This window comes from Panulirus ornatus, chromosome 41, assembly GCF_036320965.1.
Source record: "Panulirus ornatus isolate Po-2019 chromosome 41, ASM3632096v1, whole genome shotgun sequence".
In the NCBI taxonomy this organism is placed as follows: domain Eukaryota; kingdom Metazoa; phylum Arthropoda; class Malacostraca; order Decapoda; family Palinuridae; genus Panulirus; species Panulirus ornatus.
This window is the reverse complement of record NC_092264.1, coordinates 21,518,168-21,538,750: the sequence shown is the minus strand read 5'-3', so window position 1 is coordinate 21,538,750 and position 20,583 is coordinate 21,518,168. Positions and strand designations below refer to the sequence as shown.

The window sequence follows — 20,583 nt, the reverse complement described above, 5'->3', positions numbered from 1 at the left end:
AAATAGAAATAGGTCCTGTGTTAATGAAAATACACAAATAGGTATGGAGAAAACCTGAGAAAGGTTTGTGAGGCCTGTTATTGGATAAGGAGCTATGATTTTTGTGCATTACACGTGACAACTAGAGAACATTTGTGAACGAATGAGGCCTTTTCTCCATGCTATCATGGCACTACCTCACTAATGCAGAATGCAGAAAACAACAAATATAAATGACAAATTTTATAGAATTACTACTTGGATTGAATTTTCTTCCCTTTCCCTGGGTTTTTACTTCTTGGGTAGAATTTTCTTCCTTTTTTCCTGGGTTTTTCCTGCTTGGGTAGAATTTTCTTTCTCTTCCCAGGGTTTTCATTAATGCCATTACAAATGATTTTATCACAGTCATACTGGCTACATCCACAGGTGATGCAGTCCTTTGCTAGAGCTGAGCGCCGTCAGAAGCCCAGTTGGAGAGAAATGTTCACAGATGTGTATGATGACATGCCCTGCCACCTTAAGTGAGTACAGCTTACAAGCAGATATTTGGGATAAGTGAGAGAATAGTGGTTTTTCGGAAAATATTGTATGTGAAATGGGATGCATTAGTAAATCATAACCACTGAGTTTTTCTTGTAATTTTTTCTCTCTCATCACCATCTATCAATTTATCTATCTCTGTCTGTCTATCTATATCTCTTGACTATCTAGCTATCTATCTATTCATCTGTATCTTTGACCCCTATTCCCTCCAGGACCTCCCATCAAAGGGATGATCACAGCAAACGAGTTTCCACTTATCCCTGTCTTTACATGCCTTCCTTGCATTCATCATTCCACACATTCTTACCCATTTCTCTTCCTGCAGTACTCTTCCACCCAATTGACCCGTATCACAGGTGGTCTTCATCTCACACTAGTCCCTTTAATCAGACCATTCTACACTTTCCTTGTAAGCTCCCTGTTGTGCATTCTCTTCACATGCATAAGCTACCTCATAGTACTATTACGGTTCATTTACCCTACTGCCCCACAATTCATTCCCACTGTTTTCCTTGCCATGTCAAATCTCTCATACACCCTCTTACTACTTCCTTCATTCTGTCTAGTCATACCACATGGTCCTCTCAGATAACTCATATCCACAACCTGGATCCTTGGCCTCTGTAACTCATCCTATGTCCATGTTTCAGCTGCATAGGTCAGGGTTGGGAGGACTGTGCTCTCCCTTAATCATCTCTTCACCTCCATACTTACACACCTACCCTTCATCATTCAATTAAGAGACCCATTGGTTCTTCTACCATGTACTGCTTTCTCCCATATCACAGGTGGTCTTCATCTCACACTAGTCCCTTTAATCAGACCATTCTACACTTTCATTGTAAGCTCCCTGTTGTGCATTCTCTTCACATGCATAAGCTACCTCATAGTACTATTACGGTTCATTTACCCTACTGCCCCACAATTCATTCCCACTGTTTTCCTTGCCATGTCAAATCTCTCTTACACCCTCTTACTACTTCCTTCATTCTGTCTAGTCATACCACATGGTCCTCTCAGATAACTCATATCCACAACCTGGATCCTTGGCCTCTGTAACTCATCCTATGTCCATGTTTCAGCTGCATAGGTCAGGGTTGGGAGGACTGTGCTCTCCCTTAATCCTCTCTTCACCTCCATACTTACACACCTACCCTTCATCATTCAATTAAGAGACCCATTGGTTCTTCTACCATGTACTGCTTTCTCCCATATCTCTCTTTCCATATCACCAAACTTACCCCGATAATTCCCAGATGCTTACATTCTGTCGTCATCACAGAGATTTTAGGACATTTAGATGTGTGAGCAGTGTACATCATAAGTGTAGGACTCTGGCTTACCCCAAGGTGTCAGGCAGGACTCTTAGTAGTGATATTCAGTTTTGTGTAGACTAAGTAAAGAGTTGATAACCATCAGATATTCTAAAAGATGTCACCATAAAGAATGATTTTATCATTAGTCAAAGGATCTTCCTGTATTGCTATACAAAATTACCAAAAGGAAAGCAGAGACATACTCTCCAGGGTATCTCTCTACCTTGAATATCCTGTGAGGAAATTTTACCTGAGGAAAGGCCAGCAAATATTGCTCACTGTATGTCTTGCTTGTGTTATTGCCCTGCTTTCTGCTGTTACACTTCTTTTGTAATCATTAGTTCTTAATTGATTTGGTTCTTTAAAAAATTTTCCATCAAATTCTCTTTTGAAAAACTTCAATGCTTACCCCAGAGGTATTTCCAGTTTCAATGAATGGATTACTGATTAGCTTCTCCATCTTTCTTTCAGGCTATTTACTTTTATACTTTTTTTTAATGTTGGAGGCTCCAGCCACGGATAAAAGTCCAAGTGAAGGTTGGGACTTAATTGAAATATAGAGATTAATGAAAGGGAGAAAGGAGAGAAAAGAAAAGTATGTAAAAATTTTGGAGGAAGTGAAAAACCTGTCTTTTAAACAGTGCCAGGTCATGGTTATTGGAAAATACATGAGAGGGTAGAGAGTTCCAAAGCTTCAAGGTGTAGGAAAGGAAATAGTCATCAAAACAGCCCACCCTTGAGTCGCCAATGGCCACACTGTAATCACATTATGCAGTTGCTTGCTAAGTATTGTGTGGTCTAACTAGTGGTGGGGGCTTACAAGCAGCCAGCTCTTGAGAGCAAAGACCAAAGTGATACCTATTGAAGAGGGAAAGTGAACCAACATTGTGACATGAGGCAAGTGAGTCAAGTTTTGAAGTTATCCTTGGAGAGTTGATAAGTTGGACTGCTTGCAATTCAACTCTATCAAGTAAGGATGCAGAGCAGTAACCATCCCAGATGTTAGAGCAGTACTCTGTACAAGGACGGCTCAACCCTTTGTATAAATGGAGCAACTGTTTGGAAGAAAAGAAATTTCAACTTCTAAACAGGACTACCAGTTTCTTAGAGGCAGATGTAACTTTTCCTGTGATGTAGGGTTTCCAATATAGTATAGATGTTACAGCAATACCAAGTATGTTCATTGAATGAAGAGGTGGAATTATAGAACCATCAAAGGAGAGAGGAAAGATGTGAGGAATTTTCGATAAAGCAATGGGCAGAAACTAGGTCTTAGAGTTATTAAACTTAAACAGATTTTGTTTACCCCACTGAGATATCCTGTCCAAGTCTGAGTTTATTGAGGAAGTTGTGTCAAAACAAGATGCCCACCAAGTGAGAGAGTAAGGAGCAGAATTGAAGGATGTGGAGGAATGCAGTGGTGAATCATCAGGGAATGAGTGCCTTTGGTTATTTGTAGAAGAAAGGAAATCAAGACAGAACTTTGAGGAGCACCACTATTGATGGAGAAATGGGGAGAGGTTAATCCGCCAACAATCTCGGAGATAGATCGGCCAAAGAGGAAGCTAGATGTAAGGGAGCAAAGTGAGGGAGGGAAGCCAAAAGAGTGGAGCTTAGAAATATGACTTGGATGCCACACCCTTTCAAAAGCCTTGGATATTTCAAGGGCAACTGCATGGGATTTGCCAAAATCTTTCAGGGATGACAAATATATATTAGTGAGATAGGAAAGAATATCACCAGTGGATCTCACCTCCCAGAAGCCATACTGGTAGTCAGAGAGAAGACTGTGAGATTCAAGGTGTCTAAGGATATAGGAGTTCAGGGGGATTCAAAATGTTTAGAAACAGTAGATGTCAAAGCAACAGGACAGTAGCTGGAGGTGTTAGAATGGTCACCCTCTCAGGGATGGGATGTAATAACAGGCTTCCAAGAAGAAAGAAAAGTTCTGGTTTTTAAACAGAAATGAAACAGACGTGTTGGCACAGGCACTAATTTGAAGACACACTGTTTCAGTACTGGGGATGGCTACCATCAGGTCTGTAAGCATAGGAGGGGCATAGGATTAGAGGAGCATAAAGGGGTAAAGGAATGATAGTCATACAATTTAGTTAGAGGAGAATCAAAAACTATAGAGTTCATCTGTCTATGGCAGATACAGCTATCATACCATCAGAATGGTAAAGTGAAGGAAAGGTTCATTATGTTTTTAGTATATCCTTAGGAAGACTTGCAGTTTTCATTGCATTTCCCTATACATGAGACTTTTAATTCAGCTACATTTGGTTTATGTCTTTCTTTTTGCTGCCATGCCTCTGTAATCATATATGTTTTTCTCTCAAAACAATCACTTTGCAACTGTCTTAGCCTTTTGAGGCACTTCAGATGTTCTTAACCTTCAGTTTTTCTTGTAAAAGGTTTCTTAATTCTTTCTAGCTTATTTATATTAACTTTTTATGAGACTCCAGCTTTAGAAGGTTGCACCACAAGAGAAGATTCACGTTTGGTGAAGTTGAGTTATCCAAAGGAACTCAGGCAGCAACAGACCATTGCGTCTTAATGAGGCTGTTTGTAAGTGTGGTAAGAGTAGAAAGACATACATATATTTCAAAAGAAAAAAAAAATTGTGTAATTATGGAGATGCACATAATGTCAGTCATAGATCTGAGGTGAGATGATTATCAGGTCTCTCCTTAAATATATCTGTGGTGCTGTTTTTAAACACTGTGACTTATCTGTCATTTCATATATTAACTGTCCTGTTGAAGAATAAGTGCTTCACCTCATTCGAGGTTAAATGTTTCTTCATGAGTTTGTATCTTTTATTACAAGAGAAATCAGACAAATCTATACTTAAGTAGCTTGTTAGATCAAGATTATGGAACCCTTTGATTTTGAATACCTGTATCAGATATCTGCTTGACTCTCTTTTCTAAGGTAAATAGATTTAAGTCATTTAGTATGTACTCATAGGATTTCTTTCTCAGTCTAAAAATCATCTAGGCCGCATACCTCTGCACTTGCTCCATTCAGTCTATGTTATTTTTCAAGTAGGGTTACCAAAACTGAACACAATATTCAAGCTCAGAAAGCTCCAGTGACTAGAAACGAGTGAGGATAAGTTCCCTAGACTTAAAATTCAATAGCCTTAACTACAAATCCAAGAAGTTCAATTGCCATTACTACTGCTGTACACTGCTCACTTGGCATTAGGTTATCATAGAATATGAAACCTGGATATTTTTCCTCATTCACTTTTATGTTCCTCAACAGAAACTCATACTGTAGCTTGCTGTTTTGTTTTTACTGCCAATTTATAAAACTTTGCACTAATCAATATTATGATTCATTTGCCTCTTGGGAGCTCAGTCTATCAGTTTCTATTCCATTTAAAGCTGCAGACATTCAGCTTCTGTTGTAGATTTATTTTCTTGGTATTATCTGTAAATTTTGATATTTTTCAATGCAGCTGATTATCAGTATCATTAAGGTGCAAGAGGTGAAAAAGAGGGCAAATGAGAGTTGGGGTGAGAGAGTGTCATTAAATTCTAGGGAGAATAAAAAGATGTTCTGGAAGGAGGTAAATAAAGTGCGTAAGACAAGGGAGCAAATGGGAACTTCAGTGAAGGGCACAAATGGGGAGGTGATAACAAGTAGTGGTGATGTGAGGAGATGGAGTGAGTATTTTGAAGGTGTGTTGAATGTGTTTGATGATAGAGTGGCAGATATAGGGTGTTTTGGTTGAGGTGGTGTGCAAAGTGAGAGGGTTAGGGAAAATGATTTGGTAAACAGAGAAGAGGTAGTAAAAGCTTTGCGGAAGATGAAAGCCAGCAAGGCAGCAGGTTTGGATGATATTGGAGTGGAATTTATTAAAAAAGGGGATGACTGTATTATTGACTGGTTGGTAAGGTTATTTAATGTATGTATGACTCATGGTGAGGTGCCTGAGAATTGGCGGAATGCGTGCATAGTGCCATTGTACAAAGGCAAAGGGGATAAGAGTGAGTGCTCAAATTACAGAGGTATAAGTTTGTTGAGTATTCCTGGTAAATTATATGGGAGGGTATTGATTGAGAGGGTGAAGGCATGTACAGAGCATCAGATTGGGGAAGAGCAGTGTGGTTTCAGAAGTGGTAGAGGATGTGTGGATCAGGTGTTTGCTTTGAAGAATGTATGTGAGAAATACTTAGAAAAGCAAATGGATTTGTATGTAGCATTTATGGATCTGGAGAAGGCATATGATAGAGTTGATAGAGATGCTCTGTGGAAGGTATTAAGAATATATGGTGTGGGAGGCAAGTTGTTAGAAGCAGTGAAAAGTTTTTATCGAGGATGTAAGGCATGTGTACGTGTAGGAAGAGAGGAAAGTGATTGGTTCTCAGTGAATGTAGGTTTGCGTCAGGGGTGTGTGATGTCTCCATGGTTGTTTAATTTGTTTATGGATGGGGTTGTTAGGGAGGTGGATGCAAGAGTTTTGGAAAGAGGGGCAAGTATGAAGTCTGTTGGGGATGAGAGAGCTTGGGAAGTGAGTCAGTTGTTGTTCGCTGATGATACAGTGCTGGTGGCTGATTCATGTGAGAAACTACAGAAGCTGGTGACTGAGTTTGGTAAAGTGTGTGAAAGAATAAAGTTAAGAGTAAATGTGAATAAGAGCAAGGTTATTAGGTACAGTAGGGTTGAGGGTCAAGTCAATTGGGAGGTAAGTTTGAATGGAGAAAAACTGGAGGAAGTAAAGTGTTTTAGATATCTGGGAGTGGATCTGGCAGCGGATGGAACCATAGAAGCGGAAGTGGATCATAGGGTGGGGGAGGGGGCGAAAATTCTGGGAGCCTTGAAGAATGTGTGGAAGTCGAGAACATTATCTCGGAAAGCAAAAATGGGTATGTTTGAAGGAATAGTGGTCCCAACAATGTTGTATGGTTGCGAGGCGTGGGCTGTGGATAGAGTTGTGCGCAGGAGGATGGATGTGCTGGAAATGAGATGTTTGAGGACAATGTGTGGTGTGAGGTGGTTTGATCGAGTAAGTAACATAAGGGTAAGAGAGATGTGTGGAAATAAAAAGAGCGTGGTTGAGAGAGCAGAAGAGGGTGTTTTGAAATGGTTTGGGCACATGGAGAGAATGAGTGAGAAAAGATTGACCAAGAGGATATATGTGTCGGAGGTGGAGGGAACGAGGAGAAGTGGGAGACCAAATTGGAGTTGGAAAGATGGAGTGAAAAAGATTTTGTGTGATCGGGGCCTGAACATGGAGGAGGGTGAAAGGAGGGCAAGGAATAGAGTGAATTGGATCGATGTGGTATACCGGGGTTGACGTGCTGTCAGTGGATTGAATCAGGTCATGTGAAGCGTCTGGGGTAAACCATGGAAAGCTGTGTAGGTATGTATATTTGCGTGTGTGGACGTATGTATATACATGTGTATGGGGGTGGGTTGGGCCATTTCTTTCGTCTGTTTCCTTGCGCTACCTCGCAAACGCGGGAGACAGCGACAAAGCAAAAAAAAGAAAAAAAAAATAATATATATGAGAAAGAGAACCAGTCTCAAGACTAATTCTTGTGGCATACCTTTTGTTGTATTTAACCGTTTTCAGGCTTAACCATTAATCAGTACTCTGTGTATGACAAGTCAGCCAATGTTATAACCACAGAAGTACAACCCTATCTATGCTGTGTAACTTTATCTTTTGTTAGTAGCCTTTGTTGTGGAAATGTTCCCTGTGCTTTTTGAAAATCTAAGTAGGTGACATTACTTACACCATAGATATTGATTATATCATAAAAGGAATCAAGCAGATTTGTCAAATATGTACTGTATCTTCAAAAACCATGCTGAGAATCATTTGATAAGTGATGGTCCTCTAATTGATTTACATTCTTATACTGAATGATGGTTTCCATAAGTTTACCAACTACAGACAACAAGCTAAGTGGGTCATGATTTGTGGGTAGAGATAATTTTTTGAATAACAGTTTTGCATTAGCAAACTTTCAATACTATGAAACTTTCCCCATTGCCATTGACCTTCTGAAAAGAGTAGCCAAGGAATTAGTTGGTAATACAGGTTGAGCATCCCTTTTCCGAAATGCCTGGGGCCAGAAGTGTTTTGGAAATTTTCTTGGATTTTGGAATATTTGCTTATACATAATGGCTGTCATTCATCCACATACTGTGGGGCCAGGAGGAAGTGGCATAATGCTGGCACATGATCATAAGAGCAACACATCAACTGTCCTAGACTTCATGAGTGGTGTCCCACGCAGCCATCATCCTGATGAACTTTAGCCCCATGAGATTGGTGGACAGAGCATTGGAGTGCCAGGTCTTTTACGGGGACTTGAGTATGCTCATAGCAAATATGGAAAGCTTTCATCGCAAACACTGTTTCAACCAAGCATTAGGATAGCCAGGCAAGGATTCAGTGTATCAATACAACTTGAAAATGTACTCAAAAAGTCTAACATCAGTAAAGTAGATGGTGTTACACCATTTGAGAAGACTTTCTTCCCCAAGGGCATCATGCTACAGAAGGGCACCTTTATGTAGAGAGAAAACTTTGCTGAATTTTTAGATATTGTGGCCAAGCATGGTGCTGACAGTTTTTATGCTGTTGATTTTGGTAAGGAGGAATTTAAAGCATTACGAGCAGAAGGGGCAGAAGTACATGTAAAAGATTTTCTAGATTACAAGGTTCGTGAACGCCCATGCATCCACATATCTGTGAAGAACATGTCCATATTTATGGCTTCTGCACCCTTTGGAGGCCCTCAGTTGCTGACTGCACTACAGCTACTGCAGAACTCCAAAATTATGCATGCCACCACACCCTCCATCCTTTATCATTCTTTTGCCGAAGCAATCCAAAGAAGTTATGCAGGATTTATTAAATTAGCTTATTCAGATGAACAAAGTCTGCAAAATTTGACAGAAATGCTCTTGAGGTCAACCAAAGATGAAGCCAAAGACTCTTCAGTGACCCAAGCTAATCTCAGTGTTCTTCTCCTTCCTGAACAAAGTGCTTCATCTGTATCTGTTATTGATACATATGACCAGTATGTCACAGCAATTGTTGGACTGGGGACATATTTTGGCTCACGTGTGATGACCAAGCCTGGGATCCTGTTCAACAACCACCTGGCCAATTTATTATCTCATGACCTTCAGGATGAGACTCATCAATCTTGTGCTCGGCCCATCACTACATACACCCCCATGATTATTACTGACACCAGACAGGTGTGTGGACTGAGAATTGTATTGGCCAGCCCAGAGGTAGGAGCAGCCGTGCAGGTAGTGGGACAAGTGGTATTTAAAGATAACAACCTGAAACAAGCCATTGAGCCACCTAGGATTACTGTGAAGCCTGGCACCATCCAAGTATTCGTAGAAGATTTGCTGATCGCCTTCCAGGGAAAGTATGGAACAGCGTAAGTGCTATGAACCACAGCCTCCATATACTTCATCTACCTTATGCTAGTGTCAATGGTGTAAGTAAAGTTAAAGATATGCTGATTTCCTGGTCTGATGCTCATGGTGGAGGAGTGGCACACAGGTTAGAGCCAACCCCCAGGCACACAGGATATGTTACCAGTACTTCATAGGAGTTTTTTAAGGTAATTCTGTGTTATCATTAGATTTTGTTATGTTTACAAACAAACGAATTCTTTTATAGGTTGTATTTTTTTTTATGCCAAGAAAAACATATGTGAACAGTAAATACATCTCCCTGAACTCTCTCATAGTCCATCTTATAAACTTATAACAACACGTATGCCTTATTTTAGTATCTTAGTACCAATTTTATATTTCTATGGATGCATAAATGCTCTGACATGTTTGAGAGATTGATGTGTTCTGATGTAATTAGAATGAATAAGTGATATGTAATTATTTTTATTTAATTATTTATTTTACGTGTCATAAAAGGCAACTAAAGAGGATGGGAGTGGGGGGCTGGAAACCCTCCCCTCCTTGTATTTTAACTTTCTAAAAGAGGAAACAGAAGAAGGAGTCACGCGGGGAGTGCTCATCCTTCTCGAAGGCTCAGATTGTGGTGTCTAAATGTGTGTGGATGTAACCAAGATGAGAAAAAAGGAGAGATAGGTAGTATGTTTGAGGAAAGGAACCTGGATGTTTTGGCTCTGAGTGAAACAAAGCTCAAGAGTAAAGGGGAAGAGTGGTTTGGGAATGTCTTCGCAGTAAAGTCAGGGGTTAGTGAGAGGACAAGAGCAAGGGAAGGAGTCGCACTACTCTTGAAACAGGAGTTGTGGGAGTATGTGATAGAATGTAAGAAAGTAAACTCTAGATTGATATGGGTAAGACTGAAAGTGGATGGAGAGAGATGGGTGATTATTATAGTAGTTTTGATGCATGAGACCTGGATATAGTGATGGGTGATTTGAATGCAAAGGTGAGTAATGTGGGAGTTGAGGGAATAATTGTTGTACATGGGGTGTTCAGTGTTGTAAATGGAAATGGTGAAGAGCTTGTAGAGTTATGTGCTGAAAAAGGACTGGTGATTGGGAATACCTGGTTTAAAAAGAGAGATATACATAAGTATACCTATGTAAGTAGGAGAGATGGCTAGAGAGCGTTATTGGATTATGTGTTAATTGATAGGTGCGCGAAAGAGAGACTTTTGGATGTTAATGTGCTGGGATGTGCAACTGGAGGGATGTCTGATGATTATCTTGTGGAGGCAAAGGTGAAGATTTGTAGAGGTTTTCAGAAGAGAGAATGTTGGGGTGAAAAGAGTGGTGAGAGTAAGTGAGCTTGGGAAGGAGACTTGTGTGAGGAAGTACCAGGAGAGACTGAGTACAGAATGGGAAAAGGTGAGAACAAAGGAGGTAAGGGGAGTGGGGGAGGAATGGGATGTATTTAGGGAAGCAGTGATGGCTTATGCAAAAGATGCTTGTGGCATGAGAAGCGTGGGAGGTGGGCAGATTAGAAAGGGTAGTGAGTGGAGGGATTAAAAAGTAAGATTATTAGTGAAAGAGAAGAGAGAGGCATTTGGACGATTTTTGCAGGGAAATGATGCAAATGAGTGGTAAATGTATAAAAGAAAGAGGCAGGAGGTTAAGAGAAAGGTGCAAGAGGTGAAAAAGAGGTCAAATGAGAGTTGGGATGAGAGATTATCATTAAATTTTAAGGAGAATAAAAAGATGTTTTGGAAGGAGGTAAATAAGGTGCGTAAGACAAAGGAACAAATGGGAACTTCAGTGAAGGGGGCTAATGGGAAGGTGATAACAAATAGTGGTGATGTGAGGAGATGGAGTGAGTATTCTGAATGTTTGTTGAATGTGTTTGATGATAGAGTGGCAGATATAGGGTGTCTTGGTTGAGGTGGTGTGCAAAGTGAGAGGGTTAGGGAGAATGATTTGGTAAACAGAGAGAATGATTTGGTAAACAGAGAAGAGGTAGTAAAAGCTTTGTGGAAGATGAAAGCCAGCAAGGCAGCGGGTTTGGATGGTATTGCAGTGGATTTTATTAAAAAAGGGGGTGACTGTATTGTTGACTGGTTGGTAAGGTTATTTAATGTATGTATGTCTCATGGTGAGGTGCCTAAGGATTGGAGGAATGCTTGCATAGTGCCATTGTACAAAGGCAAAAGGGATAAAAGTGAGTGCTCAAATTACAGAGGTATAAGTTTGTTGAGTATTCCTGGTAAATTCTATGGGAGGGTATTGATTGAGAGGGTGAAGGCATGTACAGAGCATCAGACTGGGGAAGAGCAGTATGGTTTCAGAAGTGGTAGAGGATGTGTGGATCAGGTATTTGCTCTGAAGAATGTATATGAGACATACATAGAAAAGCAAATGGATTTGTATGTAGCATTTATGGATCTGGAGAAGGCATATGATAGAGTTGATAGAGATTCTCTTTGGAAGGTATTAAGAATATATGGTGTGGGGGCAAGTTGTTAGAAGCAATGAAAAGTTTTTATCGAGGATGTAAGGTATGTGTACATGTAGGAAGAGAGGAAAGTGATTGGTTCTCAGTGAATGTAGGTTTGCGGCAGGGGTGTGTGATGTCTCAATGGTTGTTTAATCTGTTTATGGATGGGGATATTAGGGAGGTAAATGCAAGAGTTTTGGAAAGAGGGGCAAGTATGCAGTCTGTTGTGGATGAAAGAGTTTGGGAAGTGAGTCAGTTATGGAGAAGGCATGTGATAGCGTTGATAGAAATGCTATGTGGAAGGTATTAAGAATATAATGTGTGGGAGGCAAGTTGCTAGAAGCAGTGAAAAGTTTTTATCGAGGATGCATACGAGTAGGAAGAGAGGAAAGTGATTGGTTCTCAGTGAATGTCGGTTAGCGGTAGGGGTGCGTGATGTCTCCATGGTTGTTTAATTTGTTTATGGATGGGGTTGCTAGGGAGGTGAATGCAAGAGTTTTGGAAAAGGGGGCAAGTATGCAGTCTGTTGTGGATGAGAGGGCTTAGGAAGTGAGTCAGTTGTTGTTCGCTGATTATACAGCGCTGGTGGCTGATTCGGGTGAGGAACTGCAGAAGCTCGTGACTGAGTTTGGTAAAGTGTGTGAAGGACGAAAGCTGAGTAATGTGAATAAGAGCAAGGTTATTAGGTACAGTAGGGTTGAGGGACAAGTTAATTGGGAGGTAAGTTTGAATGGAGAATAACTGGAGGAAGTGAAGTGTTTTAGATATCTGGGAGTGGATTTGGCAGCGGATGGAACCATCGGATGGAACAATCGGAAGAGAGTCACAGGGTGGGGAAGGGGGCAAAAGTTCTGGGAGCGTTGAAAAATGTGTGGAAGGCTAGAATATTATCTCGGAAAGCAAAAATGGGTGTTTGAAGGAATAGTGGTACCAACACCGTTATATGGCTGCGAGGCGTTTGCTATAGATAGAGTTGTGCGGAGGAGGGTGGATGTGTTGGAAATGAGATGTTTGAGGACAATATTTGGTATATGGTGGTTTGATTAAGTAATGAAAGGGTAAGAGAGATGTGTGGTAATAAAAAGAGTGTGGTTGAGAGAGAAGAAGAGGGTGTATTGAAATGGTTTGGTCACATGGAGAGAATGAGTGAGGAAAGATTGACTAAGAGTATATATGTGTCAGAGTTGGAGGGAACAAGAAGTGGGAAACCAAATTAGAGGTAGAAGGATGGAGTGAAAAAGATTTTGAGCGATCGGGGCCTGAACATGCAGGAGGGTGAAAGGCGTGCATGGAACAGAGTGAATTGGAAAAATGTGGTATACAGGGGTGGACATGCTGTCACTGGATTGAACCATGGAAAGTTTTGTGGGGCATGGATATGGAAAGGGAGCTGTGGTTTCAGTGCATTATTCATGACAGCTAGAGACTGAATGTGAACGAATGTGGCCTTTGTTGTCTTTTCCTAGCGCTACCTTGTAAACATGCTGGGGGAGAGGGGGGTGTCATTTCATGTGTGGCGGGGTGGTGACAGGAATGAATGAAGGATGCAAGTATGAATTATGTACACGTGTATATATGTATATGTCTGTGTGTGTGTATATATATGGAGATGGAGTGAGTATTTTGAAGGTTTGTTGAATGTGTTTGATGATAGAGTGGCAGATATAGGGTGTCTTGGTCGAGGTGGTGTGCAAAGTGAGAGGGTTAGGGAAAATGATTTGGTAAACAGAGAAGAGGTAGTAAAAGCTTTGCGGAAGATGAAAGCCGGCAAGGCAGCAGGTTTGGATGGTATTGCAGTGGAATTTATTAAAAAAGGCGGTGACTGTATTATTGACTGGTTGGTAAGGTTATTTAATATATGTATGACTCATGATGAGGTGCCTGAGGATTGGCGGAATGCGTGCATAGTGCCATTGTACAAAGGCAAAGGGGATAAGAGTGAGTGCTCAAATTACAGAGGTATAAGTTTGTTGAGTATTCCTGGTAAATTATATGGGAGGGTATTGATTGAGAGGGGGAAGGCATGTACAGAGCATCAGATTGGGGAAGAGCAGTGTGGTTTCAGAAGTGGTAGAGGATGTGTGGATCAGGTGTTTGCTTTGAAGAATGTATGTGAGAAATACTTAGAAAAGCAAATGGATTTGTATGTAGCATTTATGGATATGGAGAAGGCATATGATAGAGTTGATAGAGATGCTCTGTGGAAGGTATTAAGAATATATGGTGTGGGAGGCAAGTTGTTAGAAGCAGTGAAAAGTTTTTATCGAGGATGTAAGGCATGTGTACGTGTAGGAAGAGAGGAAAGTGATTGGTTCTCAGTGAATGTAGGTTTATGGCAGGGGTGTGTGATGTCTCCATGGTTGTTTAATTTGTTTATGGATGGGATTGTAAGGGAGGTGAATGCAAGAGTTTTGGAAAGAGGGGCAAGTATGAAGTCTGTTGGGGATGAGAGAGCTTGGGAAGTGAGTCGGTTGTTGTTCGCTGATGATACAGCGCTGGTGGCTGATTCATGTGAGAAACTGCAGAAGCTGGTGACTGAGTTTGGTAAAGTGTGTGAAAGAAGAAAGTTAAGAGTAAAAGTGAATAAGAGCAAGGTTATTAGGTACAGTAGGGTTGAGGGTCAAATCAATTGGGAGGTAAGTTTGAATGGAGAAAAACTGGAGGAAGTAAAGTGTTTTAGATATCTGGGAGTGGATCTGGCAGCGGATGGAACCATGGAAGCGGAAGTGGATCATAGGGTGGGGGAGGGGGCAAAAATCGTGGGAGCCTTGAAGAATGTGTGTAAGTCGAGAACATTATCTCGGAAAGCAAAAATGGGTATGTTTGAAGGAATAGTGATTCCAATAATGTTGTTTGGTTGTGAGGGATGGGCAATGGACAGAGTTGTGTGCAGGAGGATGGATGTGCTGGAAATGAGATGTTTGAGGACACTGTGTGGTGTGAGGTGGTTTGATCGAGTAAGTAACGTAAGGGTAAGAGAGATGTGTGGAAATAAAAAGAGCATGGTTGAGAGAGCAGAAGAGGGTGTTTTGAAATGGTTTGGTCACATGGAGAGAATGAGTGAGGAAAGATTGACCAAGAGGATATATGTGTCGGAGGTGGAGGGAACGAGGAGAAGAGGGAGACCAAATTGGAGGTGGAAAGATGGAGTGAAAAAGATTTTGTGTGATCGGGGCCTGAACATGCAGGAGGGTGAAAGGAGGGCAAGGAATAGAGTGAATTGGAGCGATGTGGTATACCGGGGTTGATGTGCTGTCAGTGGATTGAATCAGGGCATGTGAAGCGTCTGGGGTAAACCATGGAAAGCTGTGTAGGTATGTATATTTGCGTGTGTGGACGTATGTATATACATGTGTATGGGGGTGGGTTGTGCCATTTCTTTCGTCTGTTTCCTTGCGCTACCTCGCAAACGCGGGAGACAGCGACAAAGCAAAAAAAAATATATATATATATATATATATATATATATAATGTGAATAAGAGCAAGGTAATTAGGTACAGTAGGGTTGAGGGTCAAGTCAGTTGGGAGGTAAGTTTGAATGGAGAAAAACTGGAGGAAGTAAAGTGTTTTAGATATCTGGGAGTGGATCTGGCAGCGGATGGAACCATAGAAGTGGAAGTGGATCATAGGGTGGGGGAGGGGGCGAAAATCGTGGGAGCCTTGAAGAATGTGTGGAAGTCAAGAACATTATCTCGGAAAGCAAAAATGGGTATGTTTGAAGGAATAGTGGTTCCAACAATGTTGTATGGTTGCGAGGCGTGGGCTATGGATAGAGTTGTGCGCACGAGGATGGATGTGCTGGAAATGAGATGTTTGAGGACAATGTGTGGTGTGAGGTGGTTTGATCGAGTAAGTAACGTAAGGGTAAGAGAGATGTGTGGAAATAAAAAGAGCGTGGTTGAGAGAGCAGAAGAGGGTGTTTTGAAATGGTTTGGGCACATGGAGAGAATGAGTGAGGAAAGATTGACCAAGAGGATATATGTGTCGGAGGTGGAGGGAACGAGGAGAAGTGGGAGACCAAATTGGAGGTGGAAAGATGGAGTGAAAAAGATTTTGTGTGATCGGGGCCTGAACATGCAGGAGGGTGAAAGGAGGGCAAGGAATAGAGTGAATTGGATCGATGTGTTATACCGGGGTTGACGTGCTGTCAGTGGATTGAATCAGGGCATGTGAAGCATCTGGGGTAAACCATGGAAAGCTGTGTAGGTATGTATATTTGCGTGTGTGGACGTATGTATATACATGTGTATGGGGGTGGGTTGGGCCATTTCTTTCGTCTGTTTCCTTGCGCTGCCTCGCAAACGCGGGGGCAGCGACAAAGCAAAAAAAGAAAAAATATATATATATATATATATATATTTTTTTTTTTTTTTTTTTTTATACTTTGTCGCTGTCTCCCGCGTTTGCGAGGTAGCGCAAGGAAACAGACGAAAGAAATGGCCCAACCCCCCCCCATACACATGTACATACACACGTCCACACACGCAAATATACATACCTACACAGCTTTCCATGGTTTACCCCAGACGCTTCACATGCCTTGATTCAATCCACTGACAGCACGTCAAACCCTGTATACCACATCGCTCCAATTCACTCTATTCCTTGCCCTCCTTTCACCCTCCTGCATGTTCAGGCCCCGATCACACAAAATCTTTTTCACTCCATCTTTCCACCTCCAATTTGGTCTCCCTCTTCTCCTCGTTCCCTCCACCTCCGACACATATATCCTCTTGGTCAATCTTTCCTCACTCATTCTCTCCATGTGCCCAAACCATTTCAAAACACCCTCTTCTGCTCTCTCAACCACGCTCTTTTTATTTCCACACATCTCTCTTACCCTTACGTTACTTACTCGATCAAACCACCTCACACCACACATTGTCCTCAAACATCTCATTTCCAGCACATCCATCCTCCTGCGCACAACTCTATCCATAGCCCATATATATATATATATATATATATATATATATATATATATATATGTATGTATATTGATTGAGAGGGTAAAGGCATGTACAGAGCATCAGATTGGGGAAGAGCAGTGTGGTTTCAGAAGTGGTAGAGGATGTGTGGATCAGGTGTTTGCTTTGAAGTATGTATGTGAGAAATACTTAGAAAAGCAAATGGATTTGTATGTAGCATTTATGGATCTGGAGAAGGCATATGATAGAGTTGATAGAGATGCTCTGTGGAAGGTATTAAGAATATATGCTGTGGGAGGCAACTTGTTAGAATCATTGAAAAGTTTTTATCGAGGATGTAAGGCACGTGTACGTGTAGGAAGAGAGGAAAGTGATTGGTTCTCAGTGAATGTAGGTTTGCGGCAGCGGTGTCTGATGTCTCCATGGTTGTTTAATTTGTGTATGGATGGGGTTGTTAGGAAGGTGAATGCAAGAGTTTTGGAAAGAGGGGCAAGTATGAAGTCTGTTGTGGATGAGAGAGCTTGGGAAGTGTCAGTTGTTGTTCGCTGATGATACAGCGCTGGTGGCTGATTCATGTGAGAAACTGCAGGTGAGGATATTCCCTCAAAGGCCCAGTCCTCTGTTCTTAACGCTACCTCGCTAACCCAGGAAATGGCGAATAGTTTGAGAAAAAAGATATATATATATATATATATATATATATATATATATATATATATATATATATATATATATATATATATATCTCGTACTATTCGCCATTTCCCGCATTAGCGAGGTAGCGTTATCAACAGAGGACTGGGCCTTAGAGGGAATATCCTCACCTGGCCCCCCTCTCTGTTCCTTCCTTTGGAAAATTAAAAAAAAAAAAAAAAAAAAAAAAACGAGAGGGGAGGATTTCCAGCCACCCGCTCCCTCCCCTTTTAATCGCCTTCTACGACACGCAGGGAATACGTGGGAAGTATTCTTTCTCCCCTATCCCCAGGAATAAGGATATATATATATATATATATATTTCATAATATTCACCATTTCCCGCGTTTGCGAGGTAGCGTTAAGAACAGAGGACTGGGCCTTAGAGGGAAAATCCTCACCTGGCCCCCTTCTCTGTTCCTTCCTTTGGAAAATTAAAAATATATATATATATATATATATATATATATATATATATATATATATATATATATATATATATATATATATGGTTGTTTAATTTGTTTATGGATGGGGTTGTTAGGGAGGTAAATGCAAGAGTTTTGGAAAGAGGGGCAAGTATGAAGTCTGTTGGGGATGAGAGAGCTTGGGAAGTGAGTCAGTTGTTGTTCGCTGATGATACAGCGCTGGTGGCTGATTCATGTGAGAAACTGCAGAAGCTGGTGACTGAGTTTGGTAAAGTGTGTGGAAGAAGAAAGTTAAGAGTAAATGTGAATAAGAGCAAGGTTATTAGGTACAGTAGGGGTGAGGGTCAAGTCAATTGGGAGGTGAGTTTGAATGGAGAAAAACTGGAGGAAGTGAAGTGTTTTAGATATCTGGGAGTGGATCTGTCAGCGGATGGAACCATGGAAGCGGAAGTGGATCATAGGGTGGGGGAGGGGGCAAAAATTTTGGGAGCCTTGAAAAATGTGTGGAAGTCGAGAACATTATCTCGGAAAGCAAAAATGGGTATGTTTGAAGGAATAGTGGTTCCAACAATGTTGTATGGTTGCGAGGCGTGGGCTATGGATAGAGATGTGCGCAGGAGGATGGATGTGCTGGAAATGAGATGTTTGAGGACAATGTGTGGTGTGAGGTGGTTTGAGCGAGTGAGTAACGTAAGGGTAAGAGAGATGTGTGGAAATAAAAAGAGCGTGGTTGAGAGAGCAGAAGAGGGTGTTTTGAAATGGTTTGGGCACATGGAGAGAATGAGTGAGGAAAGATTGACCAAGAGGATATATGTGTCGGAGGTGGAGGGAACGAGGAGAAGAGGGAGACCAAATTGGAGGTGGAAAGATGGAGTGAAAAAGATTTTGTGTGATCGGGGCCTGAACATGCAGGAGGGTGAAAGGAGGGCAAGAAATAGAGTGAATTGGAGCGATGTGGTATACAGGGGTTGACGTGCTGTCAGTGGATTGAATCAAGGCATGTGAAGCGTCTGGGGTAAACCATGGAAAGCTGTGTAGGTATGTATATTTGCGTGTGTGGACGTATGTACATGTGTATGGGGGGGGGTTGGGCCATTTCTTTCGTCTGTTTCCTTGCGCTACCTCGCAAACGCGGGAGACAGCGACAAAGTATAAAAAAAAAAAAAAAAAAAAAAAAAAAATATATTTGCTTTGTCGCTGTCTCCCACATTTGCGAGGTAATGCAAGGAAACAGACGAAAGAAATTGCCCAACCCACCCCCATACACATGTATATACATACACGTCCACACACGCAAATATACATACCTATACATCTCAATGTTTTTTTTTTTTTTTTTTTGCTTTGTCGCTGTCTCCCGCGTTTGCGAGGTAGCGCAAGGAAACAGACGAAAGAAATGGCCCAACCATACACATGTATATACATACGTCCACACACGCAAATATACATACCTACACAGCTCTCCATGGTTTACCCCAGACGCTTCACATGCCCTGATTCAATCCACTGACAGCATATATACCCATGCACACAATTCACACTGTCTGCCTTTATTCATTCCCATCGCCACCTCGCCACACATGGAATACCATCCCCCTCCCCCCTCATGTGTGCGAGGTAGCGCTAGGAAAAGACAACAAAGGCCCCATTCGTTCACACTCAGTCTCTAGCTGTCATGCAATAATGCCCAAAATCACAGCTCCCTTTCCACATCCAGGCCCCACACAACTTTCCATGGTTTACCCCAGACGCTTCACATGCCCTGATTCAATCCACTGACAGCATGTCAACCCCGGTATACCACATCGATACAATTCACCCTATTCCTTACCCGCCTTTCACCCTCCTGCATGTTCAGACCCCAATCACTCAAAATCTTTTTCACTCCATCTTTCCAACTGGAATTTGGTCTCCCACTTCTCCTCATTCCCTGCACCTCCGACACATATATCCTCTTGGTCAATCTTTCCTCACTCATTCTCTCCATGTGCCCAAACCATTTCAAAACACCCTCTTCTGCTCTCTCAACCACGCTCTTTTATTTCCACACATCTCTCTTACCCTTACATTACTTACTCGATCAAACCACCTCACACTAAACACATTGTCCTCAAACATCTCATTTCCAGCACATCCACCCTCCTGCGCACAACTCTATCCATAGCCCATGCCTCGCAACCATACAACACTGTTGGAACCACTATTCCTTCAAACATACCCATTTTTGCTTTCCGAGACAATGTTCTTGACTTCCACACATCCTTCAAGGCTCCCAGGATTTTCGCCCCTCCCCCACCCTCTGTTGATAACGCTACCTCGCTAATGCGGGAAATGGCGAATAGTACGAAAGAAAGAAAAAGAAAAATATATATCCCTGGGGATAGGGGAGAAAGAATACTTCCCATGTATTCCCTGCGTGTCGTAGAAGGCGACTAAAAGGGAAGGGAGCGGGAGGCTGGAAATCCTCCCCTCTTTTTTTTTTTTTTTTTCCCAAAGAAGGAACAGAGAAGGGGGCCAGATGAGGATATTCCCTCAAAGGCCCAGTCCTCTGTTCTTAACGCTACCTTGCTAATGCGGGAAATGGCGAATAGTATGAAAGAAAGAAAGATATATATATATATATATATATATATATATATATATATATATATATATATATATATATATATATATATATATATTTTCCCTGGGGATAGGGGAGAAAGAATACTTCCCACGTATTCCCTGCGTGTCGTAGAAGGCGACTAAAAGGGGAGGGAGCGGGGGGCTGGAAATCCTCCCCTCTCGTTTTTTTTTAATTTTCC

General features: G+C 41.6%; 1 protein-coding gene and 1 pseudogene across 2 annotated transcripts in view; both read left to right on the top strand.

Moving 5' to 3' along the window:
* The window catches only part of BckdhA (Branched chain keto acid dehydrogenase E1 subunit alpha), an 89,870-nt gene that overhangs the window by 49,056 nt on the left and 20,231 nt on the right, over positions 1-20,583 (top strand). For both annotated transcript variants that reach the window (XM_071686189.1, XM_071686190.1), the window contains exon 6: positions 406-500. In XM_071686189.1, coding sequence (XP_071542290.1) covers positions 406-500 — 95 coding nt within the window. The remainder of the gene's footprint in view (positions 1-405; positions 501-20,583) is intronic.
* LOC139761752 (uncharacterized) lies at positions 6,096-16,028 on the top strand (annotated as a pseudogene).